This window comes from Larimichthys crocea, chromosome III (assembly GCF_000972845.2).
Source record: "Larimichthys crocea isolate SSNF chromosome III, L_crocea_2.0, whole genome shotgun sequence".
Lineage (NCBI taxonomy): Eukaryota > Metazoa > Chordata > Actinopteri > Sciaenidae > Larimichthys > Larimichthys crocea.
The window spans coordinates 49042772-49064999 of record NC_040013.1 but is presented as its reverse complement, the minus strand read 5'-3'; the positions used below and the strand labels follow the sequence as shown (position 1 = coordinate 49064999).

The following is a 22228-nucleotide window of genomic DNA, read 5'->3' as shown; positions in this document are numbered from 1 at the left end:
AAGAGCTCTTCCATTGTACAATAGTCTAAGAGGTATGAGCAAGTTCTTTGAGTCTTTTTGCATGTTTTGGGTCATAAAAAAGTAACATTAGCTCATTTTGTCCCACAGTTATTTTTTGTTGGTTTAATACTGAACTGTGTTCCTGTAACAAGACCCCCACTTTAGAAACCTCTTAGCCATTAGGACAGGACAGGTCTCTACAATGCTGATGGAAAACCTGATTCCCTGTTTGTGACCCTACTCTTCAAACATGTGTAGTGGTGAGGTGTTGCATATTCATTTGTTTAAATAGCTTGGATGTATATATATATATATATATAGTTGGTTAATTTGGGAAAACAGCGGTGTTGTGCTCTGCTAACCCTTGCAGTAGCAGTAAGTGTTCCTTCCTTGGCCATGCTTCAGGAGCCTAGTCTGGTTTTTCTCCTTCTCCCTCCAACACTGCTGACCATTAGCTGCATCTTCCTGTCCTCCCTGACTTCACAGCCCATCCCCCCCTCGTTTAAGATGCTGATGCACGAACAAACACACAGAGCCACACACGCACACACACGCGTGGACTTCCATTAACACACAAGTGCACACTTTAAAAACATTCACTCTTTCTCTTTCTTCACACTCACTCACTCACACACACACACACACACACACACACACACACACACACACACACACACACACACCCATCCACCCACTCATACACACCCGCACACACACACACAAATACAAAATGCCTAAGGTTAACCCCCACCCCTTATCCAAGGCCTCAGAGGTCAAAGGACAAAGCCCCGGCAACTGAAGGAATTCTCCACTGCTGCTGTTTGGTAGCCTCTGAGCCAGGCAAACACACACACACTGTCCACTCAGTCTGCTAAAACAAACCAAAACCTTTTCACTCTTGAGGAAAATATTTAAGTAGAATGTGAGACAGCATCTATAACCACAATGATTTTTTGAAAATTACCCATCTGAATCCTCAGCACACACACACAATAAGCATTCATACTCTATTTATAACTTCAATAACTATATCTAAGGTTGATTTAAGTGGTTGTACATTTCTGATTTCTTTTTAACCAATAAATTGTCTCAATCACTTTACTAGTACAAGTAGTGTCAGGCAATTTTATCAACTTTTCCAGGATGCAAACTGTAACTGTCTCCGTAAAAAATGACTACAAATCACTAAAAGGTTGTTCTCTTTATCTTTTTCATAGTTTTAGTAGTTGTATTATAACCAGATCTTTTAATCACATTTGTAAAGCACACAACATTGCATCGTTGTATGAAGTGAGCTCTATAAATATATTTGAGTTGACACGTCCCTCTATATATATATATTATATATAGTATAGAGATATATGTATATATATATAGGGACGTGCAACTTACTAGTCCTCCTAATCCAGCCTGAGGAGATGCAGGTCAAGGCTTGACAGAAAAGGAATGCCAATGGTAGCACCGGCAGCTACAAAGCTTAAAGCTATTTGTCTGAATGGACACCTCAAACAAGAAGCTGTGATGCCTGTAATGGTCTATAATGAAAGCACTGCAGCAAGTGGGTGGATGGATACACTCCCTGCTCTCATTTAGTCTTCTGCTAGAATATTGTGAGCATGGTGCCACAATGCCACAACGACTCAATATTCAATAATAATTCAGTAAACTTCCAACATTACCTGCCCCATCATCAGCGTTATTGATTTCTCTCTACATTCATCAGTCATTGCTTACCAGACAGATGTAAGAACAAATTTTAAGTTGACATTTGTCTTTTGGGTCATTTGTCCAGGGTGTCTTCCTACTTTTTAATCTATGAATGCTCACATGTAAGTAACAAACATGCCTTTTTTCACAAAAACAGACATGCTGAGCCTGAGACTAATATGTTTCCAATAGCCTTGATTACTGAAATTTGTGAATTGAATCTACCATTAAAAACATGGACTATTTTCAACTCCAACGATCTACCTTGAAACATAAATACCATTGATATACTCACACAGTATTCCCATAAACAATAAATGTAATATTATTAGACAATAAACATATCTGTACCTCGTTCACCTCCCACTCGCTCCGTCTCTTCTTCAGCTGGACACATTTGCGCAGCTTGCAGATCTGCTTGCCCGTCTTGCGGTTCAGACAGTTCACACAGGTACCGCAGTTCTCTTTGCGGAGGCAGGGAGTGCAGGCACCACATTTCTTCCTCCTTTTTTTCTGGAGGTCAGAAGTGGCGTCAAGGGAAGCATCGAAGGGAGACAGAGAGAAGAGCCCTGCTTGCTGGTGTTCAGTCTCAATATATTTGCTCAGAGGAGACGTTGTCTCTAAGGGTTTCCTATGCAAGCGGAAAGACTGAGCCTCCTCCATGTCCATGGAAAATTCAGAAATGTCCTCAGGTGGTGGAGCAGGTGCTGCCTTTGGTCTGGGCATGGTGACAGTCTTGCCTTATGCCTATTCTGAATAATCACAGTTAAGTTTAAAAATTAGAGTCAAAATCAACACCACCCAAATGTATCATGAATGTCTGGCTGCACTCACTGTAGCTTTCACTGGTCCTAACAACAGTTGGGAGGTAGATAACTTGCCTTGGATCAGTCTTTGCTGTTGACTTGTCTATCTAGATGCTAACGACACTGGACATCCAGGGACAACTTATTTACTATATCGTGTTCTTGGTCACCCAGGTGGCCTTGGAGAATGGTGGTAATATTCAGTATGGTGTCCATCCCTCCCAACTAACCCGATGGATGGCTGGCGGTCCACCACAGTCTGGCCAGCATAGCTGAAGCCTGGGGAGTCATGGCACTGTCTTCCCAGCCTGGGCAAAGTCTGGAAGTGTACAGAGACAGAACAGACAACAGAAGGACAAGACAAAACATTCAAAATTAATGATAGGACACTAAAGAAATCAATACAGGTATTGGTACCCATAGGGTATCCATGTCGGTGGGAGTCTGGGAGTGTCTGTGATACACTTCACCTTAGGAAATGAGAAACAAACTTGCACTGTAGCCTACATGTCATGGGCAGAGAGCACATTGTTAGGGGTACTGAAGACTTTCTACTAAGAAGAATTTTAAATATTAAGGGTTGAGGTGGGGTGGGACAGATACATTTCTCCACTATAGGCCTTGGGGTAAGCATGTTCTTTTGTTAAAAATGTCTAACTAAGAAAGACAAATAAAATAAGATGCAATTATATCAGAGGTTCTTCCAGGATGTAACCTACACATACAGGTTGATCCTACACACCAGAGCATGCTTTAATCAAGTTGTAGAACTAAGAAAACTGAATAGTTTATTGTATTACATATATCACTTATCAGATTAACAAAATATGATCTTATTAGTGACTTTACAACCGTCCATGTACTTAAATAGTTAATAGATGATTTCCCTATGTAGGAGTTCAGTCTGTCACCCCTGATTGCTGTCTGCATTATGTCTGGTTTCCAAACACAGCTGTCGGTGCCGTGCATCCAGTTGGTTCATAGCCACACGAGCCTACGTGAGCAGTGTGATAAGATAGTGTGTTGTAATGGCAGACCCCACATGGACGGGGGGCTTATGTCTCCCTGAATGAAAGACGGGGGTTGATAAGTTGATGCCAGGGACAGTGCTTTTTGTCTTGTGGTCACACGCTCCAGTCAACCGTCAATAAAGTGAATTGTGTTGAAAAAGCCCACTGTTTCTCTGCTACTGACTGGTTTCACAGCCTGCACTGAACATGTTTTTAGATAGTTAACAGCAATGCAGTGCAAAGTAAAAGCCACCTAAATTCAATTTACTATAAAATATGTAGGCAACTTTAATTTAACATCACCCAGTGGGCTTCTCCTTTGATATAGACTGAAAATGTTAAAAACCATATAGCAATGGTAGATCCTTTAAGGCGGGAAAGTCAGTAATTGGCTTTTATCCCAACAGAATTAATGTTTGTGGTTGTTTTGCTTTCTGGCCATCAGCATAACACAGGCTGCAACTTTGTAAAAAAAATAAATAAAAAGACTTAACAACTTACTAAGTCAATAAAAAAAAATCCAGTGTTGAAATGCAACAATTCAACCATCTAAATGTATACCCAAAACGTAAAATTAAACATTTAGCTTGTTTGTAGCTTTGCTTAGGACAAACACCTTACCATATGGAGAGCCATGGTGTATCTTATTTGACGTTACTCTGTGTGAAGTTCACACTAGTAGTTTTTACAGTTAGTTATATACATGAACAAAGACTCAACCACATCATAATGACTCAAATGTGTCCAACCCAAATTTTGTAATTCCCTCCATTACTTGGCTAAACATCAATGCCCTTAATGCAGTGTGACATTAGACAATGACTAACCAATGATAATGTTATGGTAGTTTAATGAGCTTATTAATTGTATATTAATGGGTATATCTTTGAAAAACCCAGATTCTGTTGAGTATTTACAGGAAACGGCATTGCTTAGCAACAGCGCGGTTCGCACGCGGTTTAATCAGCACTTTTGTCGCGGGGACGTCGTCGGCTCTGTTGTTACTGTATGTGCACGTGGTTACCGACAGGGAAACATCCCTAAGGGGAGCCCGGGTCAGCCCACACCGATCAAAGGCACCAGCAGATAAAAACTAACTTCCTTAGATTTACATTAAGATAATGGTCATTATCTACAGCGGGATACACACAGCACATCAGCGCTGTGAGTGGATAATTGCTCGAGGTGACAAAAACAGCACTTTCACCCAGCGGCGGGAACACATTTTGATTGACATCCACACGACACGATAACTAATAAAAGTTAGATGGAGTTAACTTGTGAATTATGTCATGTATACTATAATTCCACACAACTTCCAGTTGTTTGGTATATAAACTATATAAACTAACAAAATAATGCAGCTCAGAAGTTTTTGTTATAGTCCTGCAGACAAACAAGTGAGTTATGCATATGTAAATTGAACAAATTTGCACAGACAAAAGAACATTCATAATATCATCAATAAAAAGATGCGACCTACCACCCGCGATGAACTGGGCTTTAAATGGCTCGTTATTCCTTTTTTACTTCAGCCTTTCAAGACTTTCGCAAAATGAAAAGAAATCAAATTAAAGCGAACAAAAGTCGTTAGAGAGCCTCGTAAAATAATCCGAGAGCTAAAAATGGACCTAGAACAAACTTTTTTCACTTAAATAAAGTCAAGTCAAAAAGGGGAGACGGAGAAATAAGTTCGAGCGCGATGGCGAATCTCTGACTTAAAGCTGCCGTCTGGTCGATGGTGCAGGAGGAGAGAGGGGGGGGGGGGAGAGAGAGAGAGAGAGGTTGCATCTTTTGGAAGGGTTAAAGTCCTCAGGAAATTATGGAGTGGAGTCCAACCAGCTGGAGCAAGGGGTGGGGGGGCAATGGGGATGTGGAGGTTAAAAGTGGCCTTTGTGATGCCGAGTTCCAGAACATGGTCTGAAGCTGTCCTCAGGATGCTGTCATGACACCTTAATAGATAACTTTAATGTCAGAGAGCAGATTAGAGTGGTTTCCTGTGATGTCATGAGTGGCTTTTTAAACCAGATGTTATGACATCATGATGTCTGAATCCCTGTCTCCCTCCCTGGACAAATTTGGCCAGCTCTGTTCAGAAGGTGAGCAGTTAGGGCTAATATTATGAGTTAAGTAGATGGTGGCGAGGTTCAAATCCCTTCATGAAAAAAATAGTACCTGGTAAGAAACCTGGCAGTAAAAAAGTAACTGTTAGGCCTTTTGAAAAAAATAAAAAATAAAAAAAAACCAGCAGTGAAAAGCTCAGGTGGATGACATCTGAAAATATATAGCATATAGTTATACTAGCAGAGTCAGCTATTGATCCTTTATGGACCCCAAAGTACTGCATATAAGCAGCATTAGATATTATTATTGCAAATATAATCAGATACAGAAACTCCAAGGACTCTGTTCATAATAACATTTGATGCTGATTCAGTTGAATGCAGCTGCTGTATACTGAATATGAAATTAAGAGTCAGAACAGAATAGAAACAACTTTTGTGGTTTCACTCTTCCCATAATCACGACGGCACAATACAGACTTTATAATGCTGCATCATATCAGTGCACCCTGTGCATCTGTTAATGGTTCTGACGTAAAAAAAAAAAAAAAAAACGTTTGTGCATGAATCTGTGTGCATCTGACCATGTACGGGTACTAACAATTTACATATCAACACTGACAACTGAAATGAAGTAATCATTCCCAAAGGTCTTTACAATATAGCATAGAGCATAAAACATATTCAATAATTAATGTTAGCACTCAGTTATAACACATCAAATCTTTATTTTTTACACCATTAGAACACTCCATTGGAGGCTGTTTAACAAACACACACACAAAATGCAAACCTTCAACATTTATTCTGAGGTACCTGGCCATTAAACCATAATAGGAAATTTCTATTTTGATTTGCTAAATAGATCTTAAGATGCACATTAACCAGCTGTTCTGACTGTAAGGGTTGTGTGTCATTTTAGATCACAGTACTTAGCACCAAATTGACGAGATCAAAACATTTTATCTTGGCCGTGTGTTTCTATATGCTGAGAACAAAATCTGGGAAATAGATCATAGATCCTCAAAGTGAAAATAGGTCATATTGTTTGGTCAAAATATGGCTGAATAATAAGCTTCTGTAGAGTTCAAGCTTTGAAGAATTGACAGTATGCAGAAATGGGAAACGTTGTACACGAGACAATGGGTCCTTTGTTTTGTTTAATAAATAATATTGAAAGTTGAATAAAAACAGATGAATATGTACTTGAAAAATTTCTTCATTGCAATAAACAAGTTCTCTAACTTTACATCCATTTCACTTGCATCAAAATGAAATGTTAGTACCAGCAGATGTGAAAGTGCATGATTGAGGACGGCTCCAGTGTCACATTCTCATATGTCAGTGTGCTGACTCCAGTGCTGCAGACAAAACCATCAAATCATTGCAACGAAGACGAGAGCGTGAGAACAGACCAAACAGAAGCACACAGAAGAAATGCTGGAAAAGGAATCAGAAGAACAGGGGGGAGAAGAAGGATAAGAAATAGTGCTATCCATTTTCATTGGTAGGTTGCAATGAGGACTTGTTCCTAAAGATCAGAGAAAAGTAACACAGGCCTGTATACACTGTTACAGCAGATCCACCAAAATACTGAATATCTGTCATTATGTACAGCTCATGCTATATCAATTTATTATTAAGGAAACTATTGTCTATTGGTTCACTGCTCTCTTGTGTAAAAACCTGCACATATCTATGCAGATGTGGAAAGGTGGATGACAGATTACATTTGAACTCAATACCTGCAGCTGAACAGCATCAGGTTGTGGCCTGTTTGGTAAAGATTTATGTCTTAACATGATGGAACCTGAATGGATACAAACTAGCCGTTTGGGTTTGTTTTGTCCTCAGGATTAAAGTTATCAATAGAAATGCTGTTAACAGTATATATCAGGAGTATATTACATATACACATCAGGATCTGTTGGGTTTGTGCCTGCGATGGACTGGGATGGACAGACATTTCCATCTCTGTCCATCGCTTGGAATGCCTGTCTATCTCAGTCCATCCATGTTTTTTTTATGCTTTGTTCACACTGCAGTTTAGTGGATGTTTGATGTGTATGCTTAAACAGAGGTTTATATGTGCAATGGTCCATTCTTAACTGCTACAAGGAGCCTCCAATATTTGTAGGTCAATCCTGAAAATGCATATACACAGGGAATGTACCAACTCCGTTTTCCCCAATCAGATCCCCCCTCAGTCTCATGGTGGTTTGGTCCAGTAGTCACTGAGTAGTAGTCTTTATGTCCGCACCTGGAACTTTCCAGCCTTCGTCATGTACTTGATGCCTTTGAAAGGTTTATACTTCTCACCGTACATGTCCAGTCGATTCACCTTCAACCCTGTTGATGAATACCAACAATTCCTCAATACACATAGTCTGATGTGCACATAATTTGTTATGGTGATACTCGACAAGGACAAACGCTGGCAGCAACGGCAAAACGAGTGGTGGATGTACGACAACCACAGAGATGTCAGCATTAGGTTTCTACGCCACCTCACCCTACATCCACTCTCAGCTCAGTATTACCGTTACAATAGAGTCACAGCACAAAGCATTTGATCTTACAGACTGTCATTTAATGCACCACTGTTCACAAAGTATTTGTAGACTCCTTTAAGATTCTTTTAACTTTCTGGATGAATATATGCTCACTGCATGACACTGACTCAAATAAGCTAAGGCAAATCACATCTGAGCTTGGCAATGTATTTTTTTAAACACAGAAAACTATACACCCTCACTATAACGTGGTTCACCTTTCGCAGCCTCGCTGTTTCACTGATTTTTTTTGTGTCATTTTGCAGGTTTTTTTTTACAGCGTACCGTACAGTATGAACGCGCATTGTGTTCTGCGTCCTGATTAGCTAAGGGAGTACTGTACAAAATGCATTCGGCTAGCCAGATTTACAGAAATCGCTAGCAGTGTGACTCTGAAGTGCTGTATGTTTGCAGTCAGAGGAACTGTGAAATATGCGTGAGTTACTGGTAATAATTTCTTATGTGTCAAACCTCGTAGATTGATCATTAAAATTAAATTTGTTAAAAACGTTTGGGCTTGAAAACAGGTTTTGATCTTTGGTTTAATTTACTAATACACTATTGTACTTATTTTTGTTAAATCTGCAAAAGTTTGAACTTTGAGAGTGTTTAAATAAGAGAGAAATGTGAGAAAATGTTAATGCCTGTCTGAGAAAAGTGTATAAAAGTGTGTGGTTAGGGGTTTTAGGGCCTTAAAACATGTATAATAATTGTAAAAAATAAAGCTGATTACTTTGTGGATTTCGTCTATTGCGGGTTATTGTTAGAATGTATCCCCCGCGATAAACAAGGGACCACTGTACTTACTAATTTACTACTTAAAATAAAATGCATGCTAGTAATATTACCTTTAAAGTTGTGAAATTTGTCTGCTAACTGAGCTAGATCACTCCATAGCTGAGGATTGCCATTAAAGCATATACCATATATTAATATATAACATATTACATTCATATTATATTAATATAAGTACACACAATTCATTGACAACAACCTAAAATAAGAAAAATAATTATACTAGAGAACCTGAAAAAACCTGCTTTTAGAGTACTTTCTGATGTCATGTGAGGAGGTGCATTTGTTGTATATGGCACCATCTAGTGGTCATTGTGTTACTGTGCTCACAGACTGGGACAGTCAGGTGGTTATCAGCTGAGCAGGCTGTGATGAAAGCTTATCTTATGTGTGGGGGATGAGGTCAAATGACTCAAAATATAAATGAAATGATTTGTTAGTTACTGAAGACATTTGTGATATGTTGATGTGTGGGAGAGTTTGGCGGTTTGGTTAATTCCTGGAAGGACACCACCATGATTACATGATAAAAATGGCAATGATATTAGGAGTGTGTTTTTCGGTGTATGTACCTGAGATGGCCATCTGCTGAATCTTGAACTGGATGTTGATGGTGGGGTTCTCGTCAGGTTTGGAGGCCCCGGCCTGCAGGCTCATGGTGCCTTTCAGGCTGGGAAGCTTCTGTGGGTTGATCTTACCAACATCCCATGACAACATCTAGCCATGACACAAAACATTTAAGATGGCAATATGAGATAAACACCACAGTTTACCAATGCAAATGGTAGCATATTTGATCCTGGAGTAGATTTGTCTAAGTTAAAACAATATGAGGCTTTTTGAGAGCTTCAGCTTTTTTTATAAAGCGATCATTCTTCATTCCTATGTTCATGTACACTTCCCTTTTTTCCATCTTTTAAGCATATGAACATGCTCACAATTACAATTTCAAAGTACCTTTGTGACTGGATCAAAGGTGTATGTTCCCTGGGAGGGGTTGAGGTTGGCGTTGAGGACTCCCCGGGGCAGCTGGCTGCTGACTAGCACAGACTCCACAGCCTTGCCCATGGTCTGTTTGGGTCCCAGGGTCAAGTCAAAACGTCCCTGGGAGCTTCCCTCCCGGAAGGTGATGTTATGTTTGACATACACTGGAATCGCCACCAGGCTGAAGATAAAGTAAGCCGGCACAAAGTGTCACATCAGTGAACAGTCATACAAATTCCTCTCTATAAGTGACACGAACAAAAAAAACCAAAAAAAAAACACTGACTTCTGAGAGCTGACGTGATAGGAGAGCAACCGGAAGTTTCCATCAGGAGGGATGAAGGAGAGGATCCGCTCAGCTTCCCAGCGCTTGAACCGAACACATGGGTGGAAGCTGACATCATCCAGCAGCCGAGGATTCTGGGAGATAGAGTCAGAAGGCCAGGATAGCATATTTATACTCATCATTCTGTATGCTTTTGCTGATGGCTTTTGATTTTTGATTTCCAGCTGCTTGAATAGACTTAACAGACTTGAATAGAGGGAAAAAAAAGTTGAGTTTGGTAAGAACAGACAGTACCCATCCTAAAGATGCATTTGATACTCTTTAGATTTTTCTTGCAATGATGTACGTATTTACAAATGTTCTCTGTGAGTCTGATAGAGATCCACATTTTAATTAAAAATATTGTATTTGTTAAAATTCTGGAAAAGACAAAACTCACCATGAATGACAGAGTGAGGTCAGGCATGCCTGTCAGTTTGACACAGGCATCAATAACTCCCTGGATTTCTGCTGTGATAGTGGAGCCTGAAGAGGGGTGGGGGTTCATGTGAGAAAGCAGAAAAGGCAAAAAACATTTAGATAAACAAATGTACTAATATGCTATATATTTAATGTTTATTCATGCAAGTAACTATGAACCGCTGAACCCACTCCCTAATGTTATAGCAGCATAAACCCAAAATAAACTGATTTTTCTGTTTTGATTTGAATTTCTTCAAGCAATCTGCTTGCCCACAGATAGCTATAATAACAAAGGTGTATGTCTGTATTTCCACTTCAGCACTCTTCAATCCGAAAAGTTAAAAAAACAAAACAAAGAAATGTGTGTGCTCTCCTCCATCCTGCCAGTACACAGCTGCAGATCAGAGCAGGGTGTTCATTCATCAAGAGGTTTCGGTCTGTCTCTAACGTCTCTTCCTGGAGCTCTGCCGGCCCCAGCAGCTGACTGTCTGCTAGCAGAAGCTCTGTCCCTCCGCTCCCTTGGTTCTCTACTTAGTCCTCATGTTGGACTAACAGCAGATGGAACGCTATAGTGACTTACTATCGCCTCTCGAGGCACAATTGGTGTTACAAGAAAGTACCTTCCGAAGTTAATAATATAGTAATTAATAATAATTTGACAAATTTGATCTTATTGCCCCTTTAATAGGAAGAAACCTGACATTTGCATTTTTTTCATGAAGTGATATGTGGAACCTTAACAGGTCCATAACTAACGGAGAGGCTGAATTTGACCAGGAGGCTGTTTAGAGCAATACCTGATTTATCGATGATAGCGTCGATCTCCTCCACCACATCAAAATAGGCTTCGTTGTTGGTGTATTTGACTCCGGTGCGTCGCCATGGGACCACTGACAGCTGGCCTGTAGGGAGCTGTTCACCAACATTGGTGCTGCCTGTAATAAATACATTAATCAAATGTACAACAAGCACATTCACACAGTACACAGAATAGTATTTTTTGCTGCATGTGTGACTTAGACCTCACATTATCTCTTTTTTTCTACATGACTGTTACAGTACTTGGTTTGAATGGATGTGTTGTCTCATGAATACAGACATGTACCTCTAAAAGGTGCATATATACACTGCACATCACATTAACAGCAGTTCATGTGAATCTGTTCCTACTGTGTGACAACATAGAAGCTGGTGGCAAATCCCTTTACAAATGTTCAACCTATAGGTAATTTAATGTTAATTGGACGCTTTAAGTGCTATACACAAATTACCTGGACTACCTGGATTATTTATGGACATATTATTCTAAACATTATTTGCTCCATAAATAGTGAATGTATCCAATTCAGTTGGACTTTTACAGGCCTGTGGTTAACATGTGGATGGATTGTACCTGTGATGGTGTTGACCATTGTGCGGAGGATGGTGGGAGGCTTAATGAGCTCTTTGAGGATGTTGGACTCTGTGGCCAGCGGAAAGCCATTGTCCAGCATCTCCTCTAGTAGTTCATAGACCACTACTACATTGTCCTTAATAGCAGCCTCTGTACACACTCCAAAATAGTCCTGAGAACAAACAAAACACATACCGGGTATTGAAAATCAGATGTGTGTTATTTAAAGTAAACTGAAAGTGGACTGAAAAATGGAAGGGAGCCAGAACCTGGAACGTGTCGACGACTCTGTGCAGAAACTCAATAACAAACAGCGGTGGCACCTCGCTTTGGATGACTGCAACAAAGTAGATACGATGCCTGAGCACGCTGATAAGGTAGTGATGAGGTGTGGGGATCACCGGTGGGACGTTTTCCGGCTCGGTGGCACGCTCCTGTGCCTCAAAGAAGTAGTCGCACACAGAGCGGCTGACAACGCTCTTCCAATGCTTTTCCAGGAAGATATCTCCTGAGGCATTAACTAAGAACAGGCTGTGGATCATTTTGGCTGGAGGCTGACGATACAAAAGAGAAAAAACAAAAGGCAGCTCACATGAGGATTTGTATTTTACTCAAAAAAATCAGTTATTAAAGAGTAAATCTCAGTATTTTACATATTGGTAAATGATTTGTATGCAGTTATTCAGTCTTTTATTTTTTTGCAGTCTTTTTAGTGCGACTATAATAAGAATATTTGGGATTTCAAGTCAGTGACATTTGAATGAAATCTTACAGTCTTTCAGTAATTCTTTGCCCAGCCTTAAAGGACATCCCTTCCTGCTCTCACGTGACACATTGTTGGTTGATAAAAGCCAGCTCTGGCTGCTCAGTCACTGGGCTAACTTCCGTAGCAGAGGATGGGTCTGTGTGCTGTGTGTTACTCGGTTTAACATATGGACACCATGTAATTACACGCTTGTTTATTCATGTGCTGAAGTGCAAGGCTTTTCTCTTACTCCAGAGGTGAAGCCTGTAGTACATGCTACTCGTAAAATCCACAGCCACATACACAGGTGTTAGTACACAATTTTACATTTTAACATTGTTAATAGAGTTTTGTCACGACAGCCATTTTGACATGAAATAGACACAGGTGTTAGCAATGATACTAATTAAGGCCCCGTTCCATTCAGGGTGCTGCTGCGGTGCATGGTGGGACGTCTCTGCTACACTACATGGACCTAAAGCTTAATAAGCATAATTGGAAACACCTGTGTTGACCCTACTACGTCATGTCAGGATGGCTACGACGAAAAAGGTAAAACTCACTCACTCAATATAAATAAAAAAAATACATTTTAAATTAAATAATAATAATATAATAATATGATAATTATTTTTTTTAAAAAAGGTTTGGCTTGTACATATCTATTGTTTTACTTTATGCAGTACCATTAAGTTAAGTCTTCTTCAGTTAGCATCAACTTATGGTGCCTGGGTAACACGACACCGGAATATCCATTAAATATGCGACAACGCTATCGAGTTCGTACCGGATGAAGCTTAACTCGGATAACGTGAACTAAGTGCAGCCAGGTTACAAATAATTATTACAGCGATAAAACACGTTCATCCGAATAACCAGCTGTCTATGTCGGATAGCAATTGAAGGCCTCCGTCTCCATACGAGATGCTACATCAGTCCCTCCTCCTGCCCCGCACGGTCTCATGACAGGAGGAACAGCCCCGTCACCCGGTACAAGGGATGGAAATACACCAAAATAACGAGGCTGTTCGGTCTGAAAAAATACCATTTGCACCCCGAGTCATTCATAAATGACAACAGACTTACCGAAGACTAAATTTCTCTGTTTCCGTCTCGCCTGTCGCCCTTTTCCCCCGCTGAAAGATTAAGCAGCCGTCGTTGCTTCCCGTTAGGTGGTGGAGCGGATCCTGATGTGAGAAGGGATAGAGGAGTGAAACGAGCCAATCAGAATCCATGGAAGCTGCAAAAATCCCGCCCACTGGAGAGAGTCATAGGTCAAAAATACGGAAGCTACTGACTCGTGACTTGGCTGTGATTGGATCACGAGAGAAGGAGCTACAGTAAACAGCAGTTACGCTGCCCCCTGATTGGCCCTGAGATGTAGCTGGTCTGACATTTTGTTTCCAGTATCAGATTTCATCTTGTGAGTTACTCTCCATTCAAACACTCAGAATGATATGAACACGCCTAGAGTCAATAAACAGCAACAGACACAGTACTTAGAAAGGTTTATGGTCTATTCACTGTTTTCTTTTAAATGTCTTTTGCAGAATATATTAAATATAGATGAAAACTCATTGCAAATAACCATAAATACGACATTCTGTGTGAACTGTGTAGTGCACACTACCCGGCAGATACCAGTGTCATAACCTTCAGCCATGTCTCAGCTGGTCTTATACAAAAGAGCATACATACATGGACGAAAGAAAGCTGCGTACACAATGAATAAAATGTCTGAGACTTCACGGTCTGCAGCTCCACCTCCTTTCCAAACGCAGCTCACGCCCTTAAGATAAAGTTTCAACACACACGCAAACAACGAGCTTATGAGAAATATTATCCTGAGTGTTGATCAGTTCAATCGTATGAAACACAAGAGCACAGGCACCAGAACAAACCTCTAAACTGAAATCAGTTCTGCAAGATGACAGCCTCATCCATCAGTTATGACCATGAAGAGCCTCTTGATGCAGAAAAATCTGCATCTCTATTGACTAGTGTTGATTCAGACAACTCTGTGATTAATACACCAGCACAGGTCAGCTTGTAAGTCTGCACATTGTGTTAGTAAGTAACAGGTACTGGGTCTGTATATGTTTGTGATGATGATGCTGAAGCAAGTATACGAGCTGCTGCCTTTAAGTAGTGTCTCTCCTGTTCTGTGGAACACTGCTTTTACTAAGGACCTGCAAACCTACAATGATTACATTTACTTTCTGCATTAAATGTAGTGAATTGATCACTAAATGTGGATGAATACAGTTATTATCCAAATTGTAATGACGCTGAAGTTTGTGTTTATAACGAGTGCGTATAAGAGAACAACAGCTTCAGTATGTTGGTGCAAAAGACCTTTTTCACAGCAGACATTTTGTCATGAAGTAGTAGGGTCAACAGAGGTGTTACTAGTTATACTAATTAAGGTTCAGTTCTATTTATTGCAGCACCCTGACTGTTTGACCCGAATGGAACTGAACCTTTATTAGTAACAGTGAACATTCATTCACAACCCAGCAAAACTCAAGGAGACAGTTTGAAGTGGGGTGAGGAGATAACACATCAGTGCTTTTTGACATGACACTCTCACGTTCTACATGGACATCTAGTGGCCACAGGAGTTCAAAGCAATCAAGTCATGCCTCTAAGTCCATTATCAATGTTACTATGGTAAAATCTGGGGTAAAATGAATCAATTAATTCATGATCTTGATTCTTGATCATCACTACTTATCAGAATACATGGTAGAAGTCATCCTAATCCTCAATAGTAGAAGAGGAGCTTAAAAGGCATGTGGCAAAAATATTTTTCATATGAATTTCTGACTATCAACCTAGATTTTTAACTTGAAGTATGAATGTAGAAAATGAGCAGTATTTCAAGACCCATTTTCTCAATTAGCTCTGAGAGATCAGGACCCATGAAAACATGACAGAGCTGGAACACTGTTGGTTATTTTAACTGTATGTGTGTCTCTGCCCTACCTTTTTTTGTTTACAGTGGATTGAAATGAGCAGGGTTCTGTGATAAAATGTCACATCTGTGCACCAACCAGAATCTGATGATAGTTGTGGGTTTGTTGAGGAGTTCATTTGCAAAAACATGGCACAATAATTAAAATGAATAAACCAACACTAGTTTGATTCATATTACCCAAGTGCACAAAAACATGATTTAGGACAATAAAAACAGAGGTGTTTTTTCAAATCAACCTTTTATCACTAATCAGACCACCCACACACAATTCCGATTAATTCTGATTAATGTCCTATTCTGAACATTAATTAGTAAGTTGTAGTTTAAGTTTTAAACTTTCAAAATGAATAGCAAAGTATATTTCTTTCACTGAGTATTTTGAATAAATGAGGGCCTGACATCACTAACCTGTATGCTAATAACCTCCTAGTAATTAAAACCAATTCCAAACATAAAATATTAATTTTATACAAATGTCATATTTTGGAAAACATGCATGTATTTAGCATATTTATAGCATCTTTATCCGTTTGGAGCTAATCAGGAAGGAGCGGATTTAAATGATAAAACTTCATTATAAAAGTGACCCAGACAAAACTTTAAAGAGCTCAAGGAAAACATGAATGGCTCAACATAATTTATTTTCATTTTATGTTAAAATGTACAGAGTTCTTTGAAAGTACTTGCTAAGAAAGAAAGAAAAAAAAAACAGAATAAATGGAAATACATACAGGGACAGAGTTGAGAGTTGAGGCCGCTGAGCGCAAATCAACCTTCACTGTGCCCAGCTGTCACTCCTCTCTTTATTTTGCGCTCTCTCTTAGCATACAACGCAACATGTACAATTACAAAGGATACAAAAAGGGAAGCGATATAAACAGACAGAAATATACTGAGCTCCTTTTTACATGCCTCTTAAATGTAAGGAAGTCATCCTATACACACACAAGTAAAAAAAAAGAAAGAAAAGAATGCCAAGTGACCTTTAGATATTTGTAGTCCTTTTGTTTAAAATAGCATTAATATACTACACAAAGATAGAAAAACTCTAGAGATGAGATGGAATGGAGAGGTTAAAGGCATCTTAAAGTCACTAAAAGTGAGTGGTAATTTTTTTAAATTTTTAATTTCTTAGTAATTATTACCCAAGAGGTGAGCTAAAAAATATGTATTGTTTTTTTTCCTGAAACAGAAGTGAAAAAAATGACAGTACCAATATCAATGTCAGAGTTTCCTTTTATATTATAGAAAAAACATTTTCTCTACAATAGGTTTTCTAAAGTCAAAAAGAGTCAGCTTGTGTCATAAAAGAAAGCTGCCCAGTCTGATAAAATTCAGAAAGAAACATAACAAAAAAGAAGTACAGAACAGAACAATACACACAAAGAAAGTATGCAATGTCAGGTCTGTAAGAAAATGAAAACTCCTCTTTTGACTTTGAATACTGGTACATGGAGCAACAAGGTCAACCGTTTCACCCCTGCCAGTTGAACGCCATTACCAACAGGACCTCGAACACTTCCTCACCTCCGACCCTGCTTTTATATGAGTGTGCCTCTATGTGAGGGCCAAACCATGCACTAGATCAGGCATTTAGGCACACCTTTCATAAAGGCTAACTGTCTACAGCCATATTTCTAGCCAATGGGAGTGCAGAATTTTGCAGAAAAAGAAAAAAGGTACAATAAAAATAAAAAAATACAGAAAAAATACACCATTCAAAAGCAGACTCCTCGACCTCTTTGGGTCACTAACACTTAAGGAGGGGAGAAGTCAGCTATAGTTAACTGACTTTCCTTAAAGCAGTTAAATGGATATCCCACTGTTTGTTCTGCATCCCCTAAACTGCTAAAAAAGGCTGACATAGTACACCGTCTGTCAGTGGAGTGTGGACAAGAACAGCTGAATGTTGCACTTTCCTGAGCTAGCCACCAATTGGCGACAGCTAGTCAGTGTGTGTGAGTGTGTGTGTGTGTGTGTGTGTGTGTGTTGGATATTGGGAAGTACCAGAATATTTACATCTAAACGTTTCAGAGTGGCGGCAAACTGGAAAATAATGCTACTTGTTTCATTTATGGACATATAATAAGACAGTAACGTGCTCCTCTCTTCTGTGTCTTTGCTGTTTTTGGTACAACACTGTCCACCCGGGAAGCCAGAGACTTTTAAAAAAAACAACTCAACACCTCAAACACCGTAGGTCCAACACCTCTGCTTTTCTGGAACTAGGTGAAAAGCTGTCTTGACCACGTGGCCACGGAGATGTTTGGGTATTTCTGAGAGAGCAAGAAGATGTATCATCATTTCAGAATGCCACACATATAAAGACCAAAGCATATAAGAGGTCGGACTGCACACGAGTATTTCAAAAAACAATCAACAAAAACAACGACAACAAAAATAGGATTCAACATTATGTTTAACAAAACAAGAGTCCGCCTACAATGTTTCATTGTCTCTTTTTTTTCCACGGTAAGGCTTCCCATAGCAATTAAAAGATTGTGTGCATGGTTGAATATATTCAGTTAACCACTGTTTTTTTCATTCGCAGTCAGACAAAGAAAGGTATTCCTGTATTGTCTTTCTCTGTGCGTCCTCCTCGTCGTTCCTGTCCTCCCCTGCTCTCCTCCTGCACGTCATGATGAGGAGGAGGAGACTCCCGGGCCATGTGAGAAACCACATTACAGAGGACCTGTGTAAGCCTGGCCTGAAGCAGCATTGTACAGCCGTGGTCCATGTACACACACACGTGCCCCGGCCTTGAATTCCTACAGACCTACTCCCATACACAGCCAGCTGGGAGGGGAGGGGGAACGAGCCCAAATAATAAACAAAATGACAACATAGAAAAAAAAGGAAACCCAAGGACCCTCTCTGTCTCCAGTCACCTCCTCTCACTTGTGCCTGCTATGGCACTGGAGAGGGTGAACAGGAGTAATTGACATTTAGAGTACAGCGAGTATTAGCTCTGGTCCCCATGTCTCCTTTTGTAGTTCTTGGCTGCTCATCTGCTCATGTAAGGTGACTGTTTAGGAACACCAGCGTAGCTGTGATGGGAGGGGCCTGTGTACATCATGTTGCCATGGTGATTGGGCTGCATAGGCTGCTGCGGGTAACCCTGCCCTCCCATCATGCCCATCTGCATCTGCATGGGGTACTGGGCTGGCTGATTCATGTAAGGGGGGTTGCCGTGATAACCACTGTTCATCATGGGTTGGGGCATTCGGTAGCCAGCTGACATGGCATTGAGGGGTGTCATGTTCATGGAATTGTATGGAGCCGGCGTAGGCATGAGGTTTGGCATCATACCGCGCTGCACTGCCAAGGTGCGTGGCGTGCCCTGCATGGCCACAGCCCCTGAGCTGCGGCCATAGAGCTGCTGCTGGTGTGGGGCCGGGGCCAGCTGCTGAGTGGCTTTGGACCGGATGGAAATGTGGCCTTTGACTGTAGCCATCTGGCCCTGTATCCGCTGTGTGTGTGGTGGAGGTCCAAGACCGATGTTGGTGGGGGTCATGTTGCACTGCAACTGCAGGGCACCCAGATTCATGGAGCCGGAGCTAAGGTTAGGAGGTGGGGTCATGGTGGGCTGTGCCTGTGGGAGAGGAGTGTGAGGTGAAGGGGCTAACCCAGGGTTGGAGAGAGAAACACTGGTGGCATAGGAGGTGACGGAGGCTGAATGGGAGTAGGGCATAGCATGGGGGTCCATGATGGTGTTGGTGAGCTGCTGAAGTTTGGCCAGGCTGAATGTTGCTGAGGGCTGGGCGTAGCCCCCTGTGCCAAAGTCCTGACCCATGCGCTCATACAGGGTGCGGCCTCCTCCTCCACCTCCACTCTCTGGAATCTCCATGATCATGGGTGTGGAGGCAAAGCCATTGCCCATGCTACACTGGGATAGGGCCTGTTGTTGTTGCTGGGGCGGTGGCGGTGGGGCTGAAGGTGGAGGCTGAGGGTTGGGGGCTTGTTGCTGCTGCTGTGGAGGCTGCTGAGGAACCTTTTTCTGGGACTGCTGCTGCTGCTGGTTGGTGCTGGGCGGCCTCTCGATCACACCGCAACTCTGAGGAGACTTAATGCCACAGCTGGGGGTGTTGGACGGCGGTGGTGGTGGCGGGGGCTGGGGAACAGCGCTGCCTACATTACTGGAACCTGGTCCACTGTTGGGCCCTGGTCCTGTTTGCTGGATGAGGCTACAGCTGCCCATTGCTAGTTGGGATCCTGCAGTTCCTGTGGAAGATGTAAGGCTGGGTGCTGGCACAAAGGAGCAGCTGTTAGACTGGGAGGACGACGGCGTGGCCGAGCTTGAAGAAGAGGAGGCTGATGATGAGGAAGCCGTGGAAGCTCCTGCAACTACAGCAGCTGATAACCCCCCTCCGTTCCCGCCGTTTCCCGTTCCGTTGCCCCCTCCACCCATGGTAGAGTCATAGCTGCTGGGGTTATCGTAGTTCTCTGTAGTGCTCTCAATGCTGCCAAGGTCACTGAAGCCACTGTCCACCACCTGCTGCGAGTGGTCTGACACAGATGGTACGTCCATCATTGGCGACGTCTCCATGTTCTGCTGAGAGGGGGCTGACAGAGAACTGGGATGCTCTGGTGTGATCTGGGTGTAGCCTCCTCCAGCACTTCCACCACTGCCCCCTGCACCAGTGGGGCCAGGCGTCCCTCCCCTCTGCCCTGCTGGTGTTGTGTCCATGATACTGGAGGGCAGCCCTGGACTGTTTACCGAGCGCACAGACTGACTAGGCAGGGGTGGCACTGGGGGATTCGGGAGGGGACTGCTGTGTTGGGAGGCCCCACACTCCTCCACTAAGGCCAGCGCCTCCTCCTCGGCCTCCCCTGTGTGGCTGTAGCTCTGCAGGGTCCGGCAGGCAGCTAAGGTCTCCTCACAGTCCTGGTAAGCCCCGTGGTGAGGCTGGGGTTCAGTCTCTTCGTCCTGGGCTTCCCCCTGTGTCAGGGACTGGACGGCCTGCATAGTCTCCAGGTCCAGCTCATTGGAGTGATGATGGGGGTGGTGTGAGTGATGGTGGCCTAGCTCCTCTTTGAAGTCAGAGTGCTGGTGAGGGTGGGAGTGTGGGTGTGTGTGTTGGGGTTCCATCAACAGCGTGACGTCCTTGTCATCCGGGTGCAGAGGCTGCAGCTCCATTGGCTCAGAAGGAACAGACATGGCCGTAACTGTTTCCACTGCCGCGGCTGCTGCAGCGGACTCCTCCTGCTCTCTGCGCCGCCTCTCCTCCTGCTGCGGGTCGGCTGAGGAGGGCCGACACTTGGCCTCCTGCACCTCCTCCTCAGCCTCCTCCTCCTCCTCCTCTTCTTCCTCCTCCTGCTTGCTGACATACTCCCGGGCCACGCTGTTCTCCATGTCTAAAAAAGCCTCCGCACCTTGGGGTTCTTCTTTGACCGGAGGAGAGCTCGCACGGGATGCAGGCTCCTCCTCTTCATCTTCATCGTCATCTTCGTCCTCAGAGTCCTGACTTTTTCTCTTCTTGCTGCCGCCGTTGCTGCCGTTGCTCTTGTTCTCCAAGTGTCCGTCACCTTCATCGTCTGCGTCGTGGTCTTCGCTGCGCCTGCTTCCTGAACCTGGTGTGACTGCTGCTCGCCTGTTGCTGCTACCCATGCTGCCACATTCCTCTTCCTCCCTCTCCTCGTCGTCATCGTCTTCTTCCCTGTTACCCATATCTGTGTCCTGAGGCCGGGACTGCGGGGCCCGGGGCCCTGAGGTGGAAGATGAAGAAGAAGGGGACATCAGAGGACGAGATGGTGTACGGCTGGGTTTGTCTTCCTCCCAGGCTCTTTCAGTCACCTCCTCCTCGTCTTCTTCCTCCTCTGGCTCAGAGGTGGGAGGTGGTTTGGGGGCAGGCTGTGGGGGCTGGCGGAGGGCACGGTTCTTGGGCGGTCTCCCTCGCCTCCTTGGCACCTTCTGCTCAACAGGCTTAGGGAGATAGTCGTCTTCTTCATCAGAGTCTTTCTGTTTGCTGTCTCTGTCAGTGTTGGTTCTGCAGACTCGCTTGCGGTCATCTGTCTGGAGCAGCTGAGGATCTTTGTCCAGCTGCTGCTCCAGCAGCCTTTGTCTTTCCTGCTCCTGCCTCTCTGCCTCCTCCTGGGCTCGCTGCAGATACCAGCTCCGAGGCTTGCGGCCAGGCTTCATCTTGATCTTGGGCGGTGGAGGATCCCCACTTTGGGTCTGGCTGTCTGCAGTCGCACGCTGGTTGGGCCCACCACTAGGTGGTTTTCCAGGCCCCCGTTTCTTCCAGTGCAGCGGTTTGCGGCTCTTTCCCTTGGGCCAGCCCTTCTTCTTCTTGACTGGAACCTCAGGGTTGGACGTTAGGGTCTCTGACTGCGTTGCTGGCAGGGCTGCCACAGGCTTCAGCACAGGAGTCAATTCTGAGAGGAGGAAAGAAGAAAAGCCAGTGTTAGATACAGCTGCATACATGTCTGTGTGTACCACTTCACAAAG

At 42.8% G+C, this 22228-nt stretch overlaps 3 protein-coding genes across 10 annotated transcripts in view; all 3 read right to left on the bottom strand.

Annotated features, from left to right (window-relative positions):
• The window catches only part of tet3 (tet methylcytosine dioxygenase 3), a 41504-nt gene extending 36396 nt beyond the window's left edge, over positions 1-5108 (bottom strand). The window contains exons 1-4 of one of the 3 annotated variants that reach the window (XM_027273284.1): positions 5007-5108; positions 2744-2832; positions 2542-2636; positions 2059-2459 (exon numbers count right to left, since the gene is read on the bottom strand). In XM_027273284.1, coding sequence (XP_027129085.1) covers positions 2059-2433 — 375 coding nt within the window. In that variant the 5' untranslated portion in view covers positions 2434-2459; positions 2542-2636; positions 2744-2832; positions 5007-5108. Of the gene's footprint in view, positions 1-2058; positions 2460-2541; positions 2833-5006 lie in introns of all 3 variants that reach the window. The other 2 variants (XM_027273275.1, XM_027273278.1) reach the window with 2 other exon arrangements.
• A 1207-nt stretch (positions 5109-6315) lies between these two features.
• On the bottom strand, positions 6316-14027 carry ap3m2 (adaptor related protein complex 3 subunit mu 2). Its single transcript, XM_019266090.2, has 9 exons — positions 13890-14027; positions 12328-12612; positions 12059-12230; positions 11463-11600; positions 10643-10728; positions 10204-10337; positions 9891-10098; positions 9506-9650; positions 6316-7935 (listed from the first exon to the last, which is right to left on the bottom strand). Exons 2-9 carry the CDS (start codon positions 12598-12600, stop codon positions 7835-7837), a joined length of 1257 nt encoding a protein of 418 aa, XP_019121635.1. The 5' UTR covers positions 12601-12612; positions 13890-14027; the 3' UTR covers positions 6316-7834.
• A 2375-nt stretch (positions 14028-16402) lies between these two features.
• kat6a (K(lysine) acetyltransferase 6A) overlaps positions 16403-22228 on the bottom strand; it is a 30081-nt gene continuing 24255 nt past the window's right edge. For all 6 annotated transcript variants that reach the window (XM_019265989.2, XM_019265995.2, XM_019265977.2 and 3 more), the window contains exon 17: positions 16403-22155. In XM_019265989.2, coding sequence (XP_019121534.2) covers positions 18785-22155 — 3371 coding nt within the window. In that variant the 3' untranslated portion in view covers positions 16403-18784. The remainder of the gene's footprint in view (positions 22156-22228) is intronic.

Bases quoted from the DNA above. Each gene is read 5' to 3' on its own strand.
- ap3m2 (XM_019266090.2), bottom strand. From the start codon at position 12,600: ATGATCCACAGCCTGTTCTTAGTTAATGCCTCAGGAGATATCTTCCTG. The intron at 11,601-12,058 runs GTACAATCCATC...TATTTATTACAG, and splicing joins AATGGTCAACACCATCACAG to GCAGCACCAATGTTGGTGAA. The intron at 7,936-9,505 runs GTACATACACCG...ATTCATCAACAG, and splicing joins TCAGCAGATGGCCATCTCAG to GGTTGAAGGTGAATCGACTG.